Source organism: Scyliorhinus torazame, chromosome 13, assembly GCF_047496885.1.
Source record: "Scyliorhinus torazame isolate Kashiwa2021f chromosome 13, sScyTor2.1, whole genome shotgun sequence".
NCBI lineage: Eukaryota > Metazoa > Chordata > Chondrichthyes > Carcharhiniformes > Scyliorhinidae > Scyliorhinus > Scyliorhinus torazame.
The window spans coordinates 32,388,853-32,405,699 of record NC_092719.1 but is presented as its reverse complement, the minus strand read 5'-3'; the positions used below and the strand labels follow the sequence as shown (position 1 = coordinate 32,405,699).

The window sequence follows — 16,847 nt, the reverse complement described above, 5'->3', positions numbered from 1 at the left end:
ACAGACAGTGACCCAGAACCTGGGACCTCGGCGCCGTGAGACAACAGGGCTAACCCACTGCGCCACCGTGCCCTGTTTACAATTCTTATATCCAGAGTATATTGCCTCATAGTTTGCTTAATCAATTTCTGTATGTCCTTTTGCTCGTCACCTTACAGTCACTCGTTTCTCCCCTGTAGATTTTCCTCAAATCACCAGAATCAGAAAACATTGTTGAACAAAGTCTTGGAGAAATTCAGGCTTTTCAGTTCTCAAAAGAAGTTGACCAAAGGTTTGAGATAATGAACCAGATTAGAAGGCCAAGTCCGTAACACTGCCTTAAAATAGCAGGTCGAATACTTACAGGCCTCGGGGTCAAATTGTTCAACTTAGAGCAGCTGTTAGGAAGTTCCACACACAAAAATGAACTTATCAGCAGCTGTGTGGAGGCAAAAGCTCCAGAAGTATTTCCGAACCTTAAACGCTCTGGTTGGGCTGACAGGATACAACCATAGATTTGCTCTGATGAGCTAAGACGGCCCGAATGGACTTTCTCACCTACACTGTCCAGAGAGTCAGGTTCATTTGTGGCACAGGATGTGCCCATTCGGCCCACCGAGACCTTGCTGGTCCCCCACAAAGCAATCCAGTGAGTCCCACTTGCCTGCACAATCCCTGTACCCGAGCAAGTTTATTTCCTTCAAGTGCCTATCCAACTTCCTCTCGAATCATTGATTGTTTCCACTAACTCCACCCTTGTAGGCACCGGGCTCCAGGTAATTACCACTCACGACGGAACTGAGTTCTCCATCACAACCTCCTCTTGTTTCCCTTGCCCAAAACCGTAAAGCTCTGTCCCCTAATCCTTGCACTATCAGTCAATCGGATTGGTATTTCTCGGACTACCTTATCCAAACATAGCATAACCTTGTACAATTCTAACAAATCACCTCTAAATCCAGTTTGCTCCAAGGAGAAAAACTCCACCTTTTCCCTTCACTTACATTCTAATCAAGCTTAATTCATGGTTCAACAGTGTTCCGACGTATCATACTACTTTCTTCTTTAAACATGAACAGTTTCTAACCCAACAAGTGCCACAAGAAGAAATGCTATGCATTTTCTGCCAGCAATGTTATATTTGCTTTCACCTCGTGCAGTACAATAACCACCAAAAATGCATATTTGAACACATTAAAAAAAATATAGGATATAAAAGTTTTAAGTCTGGCAGAAAACCAATTGCCATTTGGAGCTGCACGGTAGCATGGTGGTTAGCACAATTGCTTCACAGCTCCAGGGGCCCAGGTTCAATTCCCGGCTGGGTCACTGTCTGTGCGGAGTCTGCACGTTCTCCACGTGTCTGCGTGGGTTTCCTCTGGGTGCTCCGGTTTCCTCCCACAATCCAAAGATGTGCAGGTTAGGTGGATTGGCCATGCTAAATTGCCCTTAGTGTCGTAAAAGGTTGGGTGGGGGTTGCTGGGTTACGGGGATAGGGTAGATACGTGGGTTTGAGTGGGGTGATCTTTGTAAGGGCCGGTGCAGACTCGATGGGCCGAATGGCCTCCTTCTGCACTGTAAATTCTGTGATAACCAATCCACCCAACCAATCCACCAGTGCAGATGAATAAAGTTTCCTGGACACAATTCAGACATTTGTTCAGAACAAATGCATCAACCCAAGTGTGAGCACGGTCCTCCTCAAATGTCTTTGGTGGGATTGCAACACAAAAAACAATCAAAGGACCGATGCAACATTAAGGAAGGAAATAGAGAGAGGAGGAAGAACGCCAGCACTGAAAAATGCAAGACAACTTGCATTTGTTTTGATTTTAAAGAAACTAGAAAAAGGTTATTGGTGTCAAGTAAGCTGCTCCTTTTCCCATTCAATTTCCTTTGCACCTGGGAACAAACAGTTGTCTCCTAATCCATTTGCAATGTCTGGTCCCCACTAACCTGCTGCATAGCTTTTATACTTTGCTTGGAAATGTTCCAGTGAACTTTCTTCTTTATGCTTTACTGCCTTCTTTCAGAGGCAATATCGATCATATGAATAGCATGTAATAAAACAGGTGGATATATATCAAGCAGGTGTGATTCTCTCTGATAGAGAGGAAGTGGGGAAATGAAACTGGAACATATATCCAGTTGAAGAACCCTACTGGAACACTCCCTCCACCATCAACAATTTGGCTTACAGGCAGATAATTATTAATAACAACAATCTCCATCATCACAAGTAGGCTTACATTAACCCTGCAATGAAAAGCCCCCAGTCGCCACATTCCGGCGCCTGTTCGGGTACACAGAGGGAGAATTCAGAATGTCCAATTCACCTAACAGCACGTCTTTCGGGACTTATGGGAGGAACCCAGAGCACCCGGAGGAAACCCACGCAGACACAGGGACAACGTGCAGATTTTGCACACTGACCCAAGCCGGGAATCAAACCTGGAACCCTGGCGCTGCGAAGCAACAGTGCTAACCACTGTGCTCTGATAGCCGACTGCCTGAAGCATTCAGCATATGAAAGTATAAAATTAAATATTCGTCACCAGAGTAATGTTCGTGCTTTTTTCTTTAAATAAAAGCCTTGTGGAAGCACAATACATGGCCAAATAAAACGGTCAAAATATTTGATTATTTGGTTTAAAAAGTGAAGTGTTCCTAATTCCTAATGTTCCCGAGTTCAACAACTTCAGACGGGTGACCTTTCTCTTCTACCCACTTGTTCTCAAGTTGTGCAACATCTTTGTCGCAATCTCTCCAGGCTCCCACTAATCATTGGTCCAGGTGATTCCACCCCTCTGGTCCAGGTGATTTCACCCTCTTATAAAAGTATATAATCCAACACATCTTTACTTCTGAAGAGTAAACAGACCCAAAACGATAATTGTGTTTTCTCCCTAGGGCTGCTGCCAGACCTGCTGAATTTTTCTGGGAATCTCGGTTTTTGTTTCAGATTGCAGCATCTGCAGTATTTTGCTTTTAATATCATTTGTTCTTTGAACATGTTGATGGACGAGAGAGTGCCCCAAAGTTTGATGACCACAAATAAAACTTGAAGTGGTTCAGTCTACAGTATGATATGAAATGTCATTCAGAAAACATTAACAAATACACCTGGGGAAGGGGGGGGGGTTCAGTGAATGTATCTACCTTGTCCAATTTCTCAGGACACTGGTGAAAACCTTCAGATTTGTAAGGGTTATGAACGATTATTTCCTCATCAATTTTCCTTATGTTGCTATAGCAGAGTTCTCTATATTCTTCAATCTTTTCATTTATCTGCTTCAAGGAGAAAATGCAGAAAGCAGATTTATCAGGAGAGGCGGACTTTGGGTCATCTCTGTTAAACACAGAAAAGAGCACTTTATCCACTGAAGTTACAGTTCCATAGACTTCGGAATCGTTCATGTACTGAGCGAGCTTTTCTCCAGGATTAGTGATGTAAGCAGCCTGTACAAAATTACAATCATCACATTCCAGGACCATCTCAAAATAGGAATAGTAATGGGGGTCAGAAATGCAAATACGTGATATATAGGTTCGACGTTTCTGGTGCAATCCATCCGTTCGAGAAAAAATGAAGTAAACAAAGATGCCATCTTTAAATGAAAATTTAAAGTCATGTTGATATTGCGCAGAGTCTGGTTTCACAGCCGAAGAATCGTCAATGAGCACAAACAATTGATTCTGATTCTCTTGGTAGAGTCTTCTGGTGCTCGTTATTGCATTTGCATAACTTTCAAAACTCTTCCCAACAAACATCACCCGCATGTTAGTTGTGTTAGTTATGAGGCCCACATTTGATTTATTACTTGCAACAAATGTAACTTCTCCACCATCCACTTTTTCATATATGACTTGATTGATGTTATCCAGCTGCAATAATGAGCAAATTCCTTTATATATACTTCCACATATTACAAGTCTATTCATATCTTTGTCTATTAAAAGAAGTTTATTGTAATTCGGAGTCAATACTCGATGGATGCAGCTATCACTTATTGGTGGCAAACAATCTGGATCATCAAGTTTTGGGCCAGTTTTTTTTTCCACTTCCTGTTGGAGATCTAATGTTAACTGATAGAGAAAATTCACTGCCCCAACATACACTCGCCCGGTGGTGTCATCCACAGCCAAACGTAGCAGTTTTGTGGTGCTGGTAAATTCCTTATATCCCTCAGTTCCAGGATTAAAGCTGACATAAAAGACTGCAAATGCACAGAACATCCACGTCCAAGGTGACATCTCCAAAACCGGACTGCAAACAAAAGCACAAAAAAAAAGTATAAATACAAATTAAAGAAATCATTATTTTTGCATGTTTACTCACCCCCAACTTATCTTCAAATTAATTAAATTGTTGAATGTGCCTGATAGCACCTTAAATAGTGATCATGGCATGGTAGACATCTTATTTTGAGGTGGTGCACAAAACAAATCATGAAACTAGCAAATCTCTCCACCCTTGGAAGTCCACTCATTCCCAAATAAAATCACCATGAACTATTTACGCTAAATAAATTTTGCCCCCAAATGATGTCAAGCAAAACACCAAAGCGCTTATATATCTACCATTTAATTCTTTTTTTTCTGAAAATTTTTTTATTCTCCTTTTTCACATTTTCTCCCACATTTACACCCATCAACAATAAACAATAATCAGCAAGATATGTCAATCCCCATAATAACAACGATCCCATCCGCCCACCAACCCCCAAACCTCATCCCGCGTGTTTACATAAACAAATGACAAAAAGGAATCAGGGATTACCCGTAGTCACCCTTAATCTACACAGCTCCCCCGCCTCCCCCCCAACCAGCGCCGTCCAGCCTCTGAGAGAGTACCGTACATGATACCCCACAGTTGTACCCCCCCCCCCCCCCCCCCCCCCCAAAGTCTCCAGCTCCTCCCGTCCACTGCCTCTTGTAAAACTCCTCCTCCCAACCTCGGTTCCTTCCCCCCAACTTTCCACCACGGCTAGACCACTCGGACCCTGTTCTGCCAGGCTCCAATGGCCGCAGCCCCTCCCCCCACCTCACTCCCGTTCACTGGCCGGCACACACCGGCCAGCGTGGAGGCCCCCGCCCGGGTCCCTTTCCCCCTTGCCCGGCCCTAGGAAAGCCCAAAGATCCCCTTTTAGCACACAAACCCCGCATATCCACCTACACCCCAAAGAGCCCTCATTTCGAGTGAAAGTCCCATCCCTTCCGTTGTCCAAATATATACAACATTGGCTCCTTTAGTCTCTACACCCGCGCGCAGTGATACAAAAAAGAAGAAAATACAGTCATGAGGTTACATCGGCACATAGCCATTCCTCAATTTGTCAGTTCTGCCACAGTCCTTCTGCTTTCGCAAACTCCTCCGCTGCTTCCGCCGTTCCAAAATAAAAGTCCGAGCTTGTAAGTCACCCTCAGCTTCGCTGGATATACAATGCCGCACTGCACCTTGCTAATGTACAGTGCCCTCTTCACCCGGTTGAAGGCAGCCCGCCTCCTCGCCAGCTCCACCGTAAAGTCCTGGTATAGACGTATACCAGCTCCAGTCCACTGCACCACCCGCTTCTGCTTAGCCCAGATCAGGACCTTCTCCGTCACACTGTACCTACGGAAGCACAGAGTCACTACCCTTGGCAGCTCACTCGCCTTTGGTACAGGCCTCCACGACCGATGAGCCCGATCCAGTTCATATCGGGAGGGATCCTCCCCCTCCCCCAATAGTTTGCCAGCATCGCTGCAAAATACTCAGTCGGCTTCGGTCCTTCAACTCCTTCGGGCAGCCCCACAATCCTCAAGTTCTGTCGCCTGGATCTGTTTTCCAGGTCTTCCATTTTTCCTCGCAGATCCTTGTTAGTGTCCATCACCTTCCGCATCTCCTTCCCCATCGAGGCAAGTTGATCACCGTGCTGCAATAACATCTCCTCCACTTCCTTCAGCGCCTCCCCTTGCTCTCGCACCTCCGCCACTGCGCTCGCCACCGCCGTCATCACCGGGGAAACCGCCTCCTCCACCAGCACACTCAACTTCCCTCATCTCCTTCCTCACCGTCTCCATGCATTTCGCAATCTGCGCCAACTGCTTTTCGAATTCCGCAGCCATCACCGTAGTTATTCCTTCAGCCGTAAGCACTGCGGCCTCCCCTGGTGCTCCAACCTCCATTTTCTTTGCTGACCCCGCGGTGACCTTTCCACTCCCCAACGGACTTTCAGCTGCTTTTTTCACGGCCGTTTTTTTGCTGTTTTTTGACATCCTTCTTCTCTGCGCTGTCTCCCGACTTTCACTGCCATCGCTGGCCCTAGGCTCTACCATTTAATTCTGACTTGCGGATCTCCAAAGAAACTATCCGTGGTCCCAGGACCCACTGCACCCCATTATTTGATCACCATCTTTGATCTGCATCTTCCCTTGTAATCTTCCAAGATGTATTTGCCTTTGCTGCCTCAGGTTACATTCACAAACATTCTCATTTTTCAAACCGTAGCCTTATTCAAGACTAGTTTATTAAATTGATACCCTCCCGTTCTGCATCCGGTCTAATCACAAAAATCTGCTTCCAACTATATCAGCTGTGCTTCTTAGCACAATCTTATAAATGCAATCACAAGTGGTCGACATCGGTAAAGACAAGTTTCTTTAATTTATATTTGACTAACTTTGCAGTTAACTCTCACTAATCGTTTCCCATTTATAAACCCTCGTCATTTGTTTTATGACTCTTGCTGGTCCGCTCTAATTATCATAGAATTTACAGCGCAGAAGGAAGCCGTTCGGCCCATCGAGTCTGCACCGGCTCTTGGAAAGAGCACCCTACCCAGCCCACACCTCCACCCTATCCCCATAACCCAGTAACCCTACCCAACACGAAGGGCAATTTTGGACACTGAGGGCAATTTAGCATGGCTAATCCACCTAAACTGCACATCTTTGGACGGTGGGAGGAAACCGGAGCACTCGGAGGAAACCCACGCAGACACGGGGAGAACGTGCAAACTCCGCACAGACAGTGACCCAGCCGGGAATCGAACCTGGGACCCTGGAGCTGTGAAGCAATTGTGCTAACCACTATGCTACCTTGCTGCCCAATTATCTTCTCTCTTTCTTTATTAGCCTTATGCTCCTCCTTTGCCGAATTCTCAAACTCTCCCAATCCTCAGGCTTGCTCCTCTCTTTGGCCACATTATAAACCTCTTTCTCTGAGCTAATATCTTTCGCAGTTGCACCACTTTTTTGTGGAATTTTGTGGCCTTGGAGGAAAGCATATTTGTTTCAAATTATGTATTCATTCTTTAAGTGCTAGCCATTGCTTGTTTAGTTTTCTAGTGTCATCTTTAATAGCTTCCCAATGTACCTTAGCCAACTTGACCCTTATACCTGTGCAGTTTGAGTTCATTTGAGAACTGGTTTCGGAGTTAATTAAATTACTTTCAAACTCAGTATAAAATTCTATCATATTATAACCACTCTTGTCCAGAGGCCAATTTACCATCAAATTATTAATTATCCCTTACTCATTGCATAATACTAGATCCAAATGATCAAGTTCCTTGATCTAGAAGACTACCTTCGTAATACCTCCATGAACTGATTATCCTCATTATTACAGAAAATTACTATAGTCCAAATTTTAAAAAAAAACATGATTACTGTGAGACCATTGCAACAGGGGGGCACGGTAGCACAGTTATCATAGAATTTACAGTGCAGAAGGAGGCCATTCGGCCCATCGAGTCTGCACCAGCTCTTGGAAAGAGCACCCTACCCAAGGTCAACACCTCCACCCTATCCCCATAACCCAGTAACCCCACCCAACACTAACGGCAATTTTGGTCACTAAGTGCAATTTATCATGGCCAATCCACCGAACCCGCACATCTTTGGACTGTGGGAGGAAACCGGAGCACCCGGAGGAAACCCACGCACACACGGGGAGAATGTGCAGACTCCGCACAGACAGTGACCCAAGCCGGAATCGAACCTGGGACCCTGGAGCTGTGAAGCAATTGTGCTATCCACAATGCTCCCGTGCTGCCCACGGTAGCATTGTGTTACCGTGGTAGCACAGTAGTGGTTAGCACAGTTGCTTCACAGCTCCAGGGTCCCAGGTTAGATTCCTGACTTGGGTCACTGTCTGTGCGGAGTTTGCACTTTCTCCATGTGTCTGCGTGACTTTCCTCAGAGAGCTCCGGTTTCCTCCCACAGTCCAAAGATGTGCAGGTTAGGTGGATTGGCCATGATAAATTGCCTTTAGGTGTCCAAAATGGTTGGGTTGGACTTCCGCTTGTGACCATGGAGTGATTGATCACATAAAGGGCTGTTCCTGTTCAAAGTCTCAGACAAGGGCTCTTTTTACCCAAATCTGGGTGGAATTTTGATGAAAAGGCGTAGGTGAATGTTAGAGGAGCAGTTTACCCTTGGAATGGTAGATCTTCTGATCACCGGACCCGGCAGAACACAGTGAGAGGTTTGGCTGGAAAGTTGAAACAGTCTTGTGCTTCACAGACAGTCTCTTCCAGCATGCAGACGGGGGAGGGGCAAGCTGTAAGGCCCCAGATACAGGAACTGATGACTTTTATCAAGGAGGAATTCCATAAACAGAGGAAAGAAATGCATGAGGATCATGCAAAGGCCATTGCAGAAGCTGTGGCACCCCTGAAGAGTACTTTGGAGCGGATGGAGAGGTGTTTGGAGGTGCAGGGGTCACAGATTCAGGAGACTGAAAGAGTGATCTTGGACCACAGCAATCGTGTGGTGGCACTGGAGGCGGAGGTGGGGCTCCTGGAGACCTTTGTAAAACATTGAGGGCTAAGGTGGAGGAGCAGGAGAATGCCTCGAGAGGGCAGGACCTGCGAATAGTGGGCCTGCCTGAAGCAGTGGAAGGTGAGAGTACCACGAGGAACATCTCGAAGATGCTGGCGGGGCTGGTGGCAGAAGGGGTGCTAGATAAGGCCCCTGAAGTGGACCGAGCGCATAGGTCTCGGAGGCAAAAGCCTGGAGCTGGGGAGCCGCCGCGGACGGTGATCGTGAGACTCCATAAATTTATGGAGAAAGAGAACATTTTACGGTGGGCCAGGAAGAAGCGTAGCTGCAACTGGGAGGGAAATAACATCTGGATTTATCAGGACATCAGAGCCGAGTTGGCAAAACGGCGGGAAACTTTCAACAAGGTCAAGGCGGTGCTGTTCCGGCGGCAGATCAGGTTTGGGGTGCTCTACCCGGCGAAATTATGGGTGACGTTCGGAGGCCGGGAGTATTATTTTGAGACTCCAGAAGCACCCAAAGACGTCATTAAGGAGCATAAACTGGGGGAGAACTGAGTGGACAATGTTTGGGAACAGGGGTGCTGGCACGATGTAATGGTCGGGAGCATGTTTAAAGTGGGTGTAGAGATTGGGGGATTTTCGCCTTTTTTTGTGGGGGGGGGTTCTGTTCAATGTTGAGATTGTAAGGAGTTGTAGGGGTGAAAAGTTTATGTGGGGATAGATGTTCCCAACGCCCCTCACGTTTTATGGGACTGTTTGTGCTTAACATCTGTTTGTTTGCTTTTGGAGAAGGCTACCTGGGGTTCAGGAGAAGTTCTTGTCTGGGTGGGGGAAGGCAAGGCCAGCAGGAGACCACCTTCTTTGAGCTGAGGAGTGGGAGGGGAAGAGGGAGGGGGAGGTTATTAGGATGTGCCTTTGGGCAGGGGCAGCCGCGCTAGCCGGTCATGCTGGTGAAAGGAAGTGAGGTGGTGGGGGAAAAAGCCAAGAGGGGTGGCCGGGGGGAGGGGGAAAAGGGGAAGTGGGGGGGGGAAGAAGCGGAAGGGGAAAAGCGGGGGGGGGGGGTTTCTGCGACGCGGTAGGGAGTGAGAGATGACATGATCAAGGGCGAAGAAAGGGGCCATCTGGGATGGGCTAGGTAGAGAGTGGAATTAAAGAAGCAGGAGTTAACTGGGGAAGATGACGGATGGTAGAGGGGATTGGAGGCGCAAGCCTCTGGTAAGGTTGGTAACGTGGAATGTCCAGGGACTGAATGGGCCAGTTAAAAGGTTGTGGGTGTTCGCGCACCTCAGGACCTTGAAAGCGGGGGTTATCTTTTTGCAGGAGACACACCTCCGTGTGAAGGACCAAGTTAGGTTAAGGAAGGGGTGGGTCGGGCAGGTTTCTCACTCGGGGTTTGATTTGAAATCGAGGGGTGTGGCGATTTAATGAGCAAAAAAATGGGATTCATGAGTGCGAAGGAGGTGAGGGATCCAGGTGAGAGAAATGTGATTGTGAGTGGGGTATTGGAAGGGGCACCGGTAGTGTTGGTAAATGTGTATGCCCCAAATTGGGATGATGTGGGTTTTATGAGGGGGTTGCTGGCAGCAATCCCGGATTTGGCCACGAACCAGTTGATCATGGGAGGAGATTTTAAACTGTCCTGGAGCCAAGGGTGTATCGATTGAGCCCCAGGTTGATGGGTAGGGTACAAATGGCAAGGGAGCTGGGGATTTTACGGAGAGGATGGGTATGGTGGATCCATGATGCTTTCAGAACCCTGGGGGAAGGGAGTATTCCTTCTTTTCACATGTCTATAAGGTGAGTCGGGAGATTTTGGTTGGGGTGGAGGGGGCAGAGTATGCGGGGATAGTTATCTCGGACCATGCACCCCACTGGCTGGATATTCGGTTCAGTACAGGGTGAGAGCAGAGGCCGGGGTGGAGGTTTGACTCAGGGTTGTTGGCGGATGGAGGTTTTTGTGATAAGGTACGGTTGGCGATTAGGGATTATGTGGAGTTCAATCAGAATGGGGAGGTGTCGGCAGGCATTTTCTGGGAAGCACTGAAGGCAGTGGTCCGGGGAGACATTATCTCATTTACGGTTCGTGCAAATAAGGAAAGGAGGGCGGAACATGACCGTCTAGTGAGTGAGATAGTGGAGGTGGACAGGAAATATTCGAGGGTGCCCACCGTGGAGGGATTGGCGAGTAGGAAAAAATTGCAGGGGCAATTTGACAGGCTGACAACGGGGAGGGCGGTAGGGCAACTGCGTAGGGCAAGAGGGTTGCAATACGAGTATGGGGAGAAGGCGAGCCGCATGCTGGCAAACCAGCTGCGGAGGCAGGCTGCGTCCAGGGAAATATTGAAGATCTGGACTGGGGTTGGGGATGTGGTGTCAGAGCCAGGGAAGATAAATGAGGCATTTAGAGAGTATTACCAGGGACCTAAGAAGCAGACCCAGGAGGAGAGGAGGGGGACATGGGGTGGTTTCTGGGCGAGCTGGAATTTCCCCAGGTGGAGGAAGCAAAGAGGCAGGCGTTGGAGGAGCCCCTGGGGCTGAGGGAGGTGCTGGATAGTATCGGGTATGAAGTCGGGGAAGGCCCCTGGGCCGGATGGGTACCCGGCAGAATTTTATACGGAATTTGCGGCGGACCTGGCACCACATCTGTTGGGGGTGTTTAATGAAGCACTGGAAAAGGGGGAGTTGCCGGAGACGATGAAGCAGGCAGTAATCACACTAATCCCCAAAAAAGGGAAGGATCTGGTGGAATGTGGGTCGTATAGACCCAATCACTATTGAACATAGATGTGAAAGTATTGGTTAAGTTGTTGGTGGGGAGAATGGAGGATTGTGTCCCAGGGGTGGTTGCAGAAGATCAAACAGGCTTTGTGAAGGGCAGGCAGCTCGCGAGTAATATAAGACAGCTGTTGAATGTGGTGATGAATCCGTCGAGAGCTCTGGTACCGGAGGTGGTGGTGTCCATGGACGCGGAGAAAGCATTTGATCGGGTGGAGTGGCGGTACTTGTTCGAAGTTTTGGGAAAGTTTGGGTTTGGGCCGAGATATGTGGCACCAAGAGTGAGGGCGAGGAAGAATGATATGAAAAAGCTTTGACTTATACAGGGGTACGAGGCAGGGGTGCCCGCTGTCGCCACTGCTGTTTGCTCTGGCCATAGAGCCATTGGCGATGGCTCTCAGGGGGTCGGCAGAGTGGCAGGGGATAATGAGGGGACGGAGGGAGCATCGGGTGTCGCTCTATGCCGATGACCTCTTGCTGTATGTTTCGGACCCGTTGGAGAGTATGGGAAGGATTGTGGGCCTGTTGGGGAGGTTTGGAGGGTTCTCGGGATACAAGCTGAATGTAGGGAAAAGCGAGGTATTCCCGGTGAATGAGCTGGCACAGCGGGCTAATTTAGGGGGATACCATTTACGGTAGTGAGCGATAGGTTTAGGTACTTGGGGATTTATGTAGCGAGGGAATGGACGGGGTTCCATAAGTGGAACTTAACAAAGCTAGTGGAGGAGACCAGGGAGGACCTTAAGAGGTGGGAAACACTGCACTTAACGTTGGCGGGGAAGGTCCAAGTGGTGAAAATGAATATTCTGCCACTGTTCTTGCTTATCTTTCAGGCTGTACCGATCTTTATACCAAAGGCCTTTTTTCGGAAAGTGGACGCAATCATCTCTGACTTTGTGTGGGCAGGGAAGGTGCCGAGGGTGGGGAGGGGGGGGCCCTGCTACAGAGGCAGCGGGGGGGGGGGGGGGGGGGGGGGGGGGGGGGGTTGGCATTGCCAAACTTGCTTCATTATTATTGGTAGGCGAATGTGGACAAGGTGCGGCAGTGGTGGGAAGGAGAAAGGGTAGAGTGGATTAGGATGGAGGAGGAATCTTGTAAGGGGTCTAGTTTGAGGGCTATGGTGATGGCAGCATTGTCAATGGCTCAGAGTAGGTATTCAGGGAGCCCAGTGGTGCAGTCCACGGTGACGATATGGAATCAGCTGAGGAGGCATTTTAGGGTGGAAGGGATGTCGTTGCTAACGCCGCTGTGCGAGAATCATGGGTTTGAGCTGGGGAGGATGGATAGTGTATAAAGGAGGTGGAGGGAAGTGGGGCTGGTCAAGATGAGGGATTTGTATTTGGAGGAAGGGTTCGCCAGTCTGGAGGAGCTGAGGGAGAGGGGAGAGCTGCCGAGGGGTAGTGAGTTCAGGTATCTACAGGTTAAGGTCTTTGCACGAAAGGTCTGGAAGGGGTTTCCTAGATTGCAGGGATGCACCCTGCTGGAGCGACTGCTGCTTCCAGATGTGGAAGGGGAGGGAAGAATTGGGGATATATACAAGTGGCTGAGGGAGCAGGGAGGCGAGCGGGTGGTGAAGATCAAGGAGAAATGGGAAGCGGAGTTGGGAATGGAGATTAATTGGGGAGTATGGAGTGAGGCACTGCGAAAGGTGAACGGGGCCTCCTCTTGTGCAAGGATGAGCCTGATACAGTTTAAGGTGGTGCACAGGATGCATATGACTCAGGCGAGAATGAGTGGGTTCTTTCAGGGGGTAACAGATGAGTGTGAGGGGTGTGGGCAGGGGCCAGCGAATCATGCACACATGTTTTGGGGTTGTAAAAAATTGGGAAGATTCTGGGCGGGAGTGTTCACGGTCTTAGCCAGGATAGTGGAGGAGCGAGTGGACCCGGACCCTTTGGTGGCGAATGAACATTTATTTGGAAAGGCATGGGTTAGTCAAAGAGAGCCAGCATCGATTAATTTAAGGCAAATAGTCTTTGATTACCTTCCACTGGGTGAGGGTTTGCTGTGATGTTTCCTAAAAGTCAGTTCAGTGTTTATTACTCTTAATTTCTATTAACAACCTTTTCAATTCAGTTTAAGGATCTGGAATATTCTACCCAAAAGGATGGTGGAAGCTAATTCCAGAAGTAATTTTAAAAAGGGGTGTTAGGCAGGTAATTGATGATGAGGAATTTATAGGCTTATGGATAAAAAGTGGGGATGTAGGACTAAGCATAACGAACCTTCCAAAAAGCCAGCATATGTATGGTTAGTTGATTAGCGCTACGCGCTGTAAATTTCCATCGGCAGAATTTAATGTTTCCCCGCCAGCAAGTTTGCAATTGCGGTTAGGTGGGGCCATAAAATTATTCATAAGCCCCCCCCCCCCATACCAAACTCACTGCAATTTTATGGTAGGGCGGGCAAGGCCTAAGCCAGTCCACCTGCCCTTAGACAACTGAGGACCTTCGGTGGCCAATTAATGATCACTAAATGCCAATTTGTTCAAGTGAGAAGGGGGGGAAACTTCCATCAACAGGGGCATTCCCCTTCCCTTCCCCAAAAGGTCTATCCCTTGCAGGTGCTCCCTCCCCCTCACGCCGTCCTGCACACCCACCACCAAACCACCCCACCTCCTCCCCACCAACACCCCAATCAGATTGGCCAGCAGCTGTCTGAGCTGAGGCAGGACTTCCTCCCGAGTGAGGGAGCATGGAATAGCTGGAGGCAGCCAGTGTCGGCAGGGATGCTTTCCCCACCAACACTTTGCATGGCAGGCTGGAAGACCCCATCAATTGATAAATCCTGGTCCGTGATTCTATGGGGGGAGTGCCTCATTGTTGGAGATGCCATATTTGTGGTGAGAGCCGAGGATGGCACCGTCTATCTGCTCAGATGGATACAAGAATACCTTCCTCGCCTGCTGGTGTCCTTCTCAGCATTGAACCCTCAGAACAGAAAATGGTTATGCATTTGATTTGCTTGTTCTGGGAGCTCACTTTGTGCAAATTGTCTGCCACATTTGCCTGTACAGGAACAGTGACTACACAACAAATGTAATTCTTTGGAAAAGGTTTTGGAACAATGAGATGTGATTCAGTTCTAAAGAAATGCAGGATTTTGTGTCAGGCGAAGAAAAGCTGGCAGTAAAGTGAAAATAGAAGTAGTTCGAGTCCTGGGAACACAAACAGCGTTTGAAAATTGGATGGTATTTACTTTATAGGTTATTCTTACTGGCATGAAGCTAACCCAATATCTGACTGGCTTTTTAATGACAACAGCTGCAACACATCAAAAAAAATGTTCCTTCCGAAATCATTCTCCTCTCAGCTCCATTTAAAAAAGGAACTGTTGCTGTTGGAAAATTATTGGCGCAACATCCCAATTGTGTTCATAAATACAGATTACAGATATCATTCATCTCACAAATCGGCAGTTGCATGACAAGAAAGTCAAGTCACTACAAAGTACGAATGACAATGATACCAGCTGCTCACTCTCTCACACAAATGGCAGCCTCTTAAGTCTTCAAATCACATCGATATGACTCACATTGGCGAGCTCTTTTTCCATGCTAAACAGTTGTGAATATTATCTGGCCCCACAGGTCAATATGTGGTGGTGCTCCTGAATGTGATGCATAAAAACAATGGGTCGTATTTATCAAAATACTTTTGGATCTTGATAGCAGAGGCCAATATTTTTCTTCCCCTGCCCCCCGCCAGTTTCCACAGCAAGTATTGACGTAAGGGTGGTTACAGACAATGGGGTATCTTACAGCACCTCTCAGAATGAGCTATTGTGGAGTGTTGAACAAACAACATTTCTGGGATGGAAGAGAAGTGAACAACAGATTCAATTCATCACTCAGGAACAAAGCAATGGCATTAATGAATGTCCACGCCAATCATTTGCCTGCATTGGCTTATTTCAGTGTTAAATATTCAGATTTAACCCATCCAACTTTACTTGCATCTCTTGGAATAATTCGGCACACATTGTAAATGGAATAGTTTGGCACGCAATGTAAATTAGGTTATCGGGACTCCAATTCAACAGAGACTGTCACCCTCATCAGCTCGCTAAGGTTGTGTCTTAAAGTCAAGCTTGCTTCATATTCACTTGAAGCAAAGCAAAATAGGTAGATTTTTTTTATTTTTGTTTATTGGATCTCTGTATGGAAGAGACCATTAATAAGACACCGAACCTGCAGCTCCCGCCCCACCATCTATTATTCTGAATTTGTTGATGGGTTCTTTCTCATCCAAAAGCTTTAGAAAACATGCACCAGCAGTTCACAGCCTCTGTTCATAGAATTCTATTTTTAGATGTTTGGCAGGAATAATCTGCCTCCAACTGCTTGTCAAATTGATACATCAACAGATGATGATTATCACTAAATTACATACTAATTTGGATGTAAAACATTGAAACTTCACGTGACAGTATGTCAGTTACTACTGATGCAGTCCTGGAAATAAAATCAACCTTCAGCCCGACTCTGTTCAGCACGGAGAGAGGTCAAGCAGTATGGAGTGGTTCCATCACATTGTTTTCTTGTGAATATTCTGACTACGCACCCTCTAACCGTATTACCCTCGGTGGAGATGTCCTTGGACACAATTTGCTATCCGAAACAGATGGGCAACCCCAGTGAAAGGCTTTATACTTCAGGAAGCGTCCTGGCTTCGCCAGGTACCTCGAGTATAGGGTGTTGCACAACGCAGGTGAACTCGAACTCGCCCCTCAGCCACTTTACAAATGAGCTAACCAGCCATAGTATTTTAAACTATTTCAAGGGATACGAGTGTCACTGGCAAGGCCAGAATTTGCTGCCCATCCCTAATTGCCATTGGGAGACTATTCTGACAGAGATTGCAGCCCGTCTTTAACTAACTGAAGGGTGGATCCTCAATTTTTAGCTGAACCGCTTTCCGGCACTCTTACGAACATACAAATCAGGAGCAGGAGTAGGCCACTCGGCCCCTCGAGCCTAGTCCACCATTCGATAAAATTATGGCTAATCTGATTGGAACCTAAACCCCACATTCTTGCCTACCCCGGAAACCTTTCAAGAATTGAAGGTCGGCATGTGGCTCAGTGGTTAGCACTGGGACTTCAGCACTGAGGCCCCGGGTTCGAATCCCGGCCCTGGGTCATTGCCCGTCTGGAGTTTGCACATTCTCCCCATGCCTGCGACGGTTTCACCCCCACAACCCAATGATGTGCAAGTTAAGTGGATTGGCCATGCTAAATTGTCCTTTAATTGGGAAAAAATATATAATTGGGTACTCTAAAAATTTTTTTTTAAAGAATCTATCTCGCTCTGCCTTCAAAATATTC

The 16,847-nt window shown here is 47.5% G+C and overlaps 1 protein-coding gene across 4 annotated transcripts in view; it reads right to left on the bottom strand.

Moving 5' to 3' along the window:
- Positions 1 to 16,847, bottom strand: part of LOC140387934 (plexin-B2-like) — a 311,161-nt gene that overhangs the window by 100,881 nt on the left and 193,433 nt on the right. For all 4 annotated transcript variants that reach the window (XM_072471277.1, XM_072471280.1, XM_072471279.1 and 1 more), the window contains one exon: positions 3,139 to 4,246. In XM_072471277.1, the coding sequence (XP_072327378.1) occupies positions 3,139 to 4,233 (1,095 nt within the window). In that variant the 5' untranslated portion in view covers positions 4,234 to 4,246. The remainder of the gene's footprint in view (positions 1 to 3,138; positions 4,247 to 16,847) is intronic.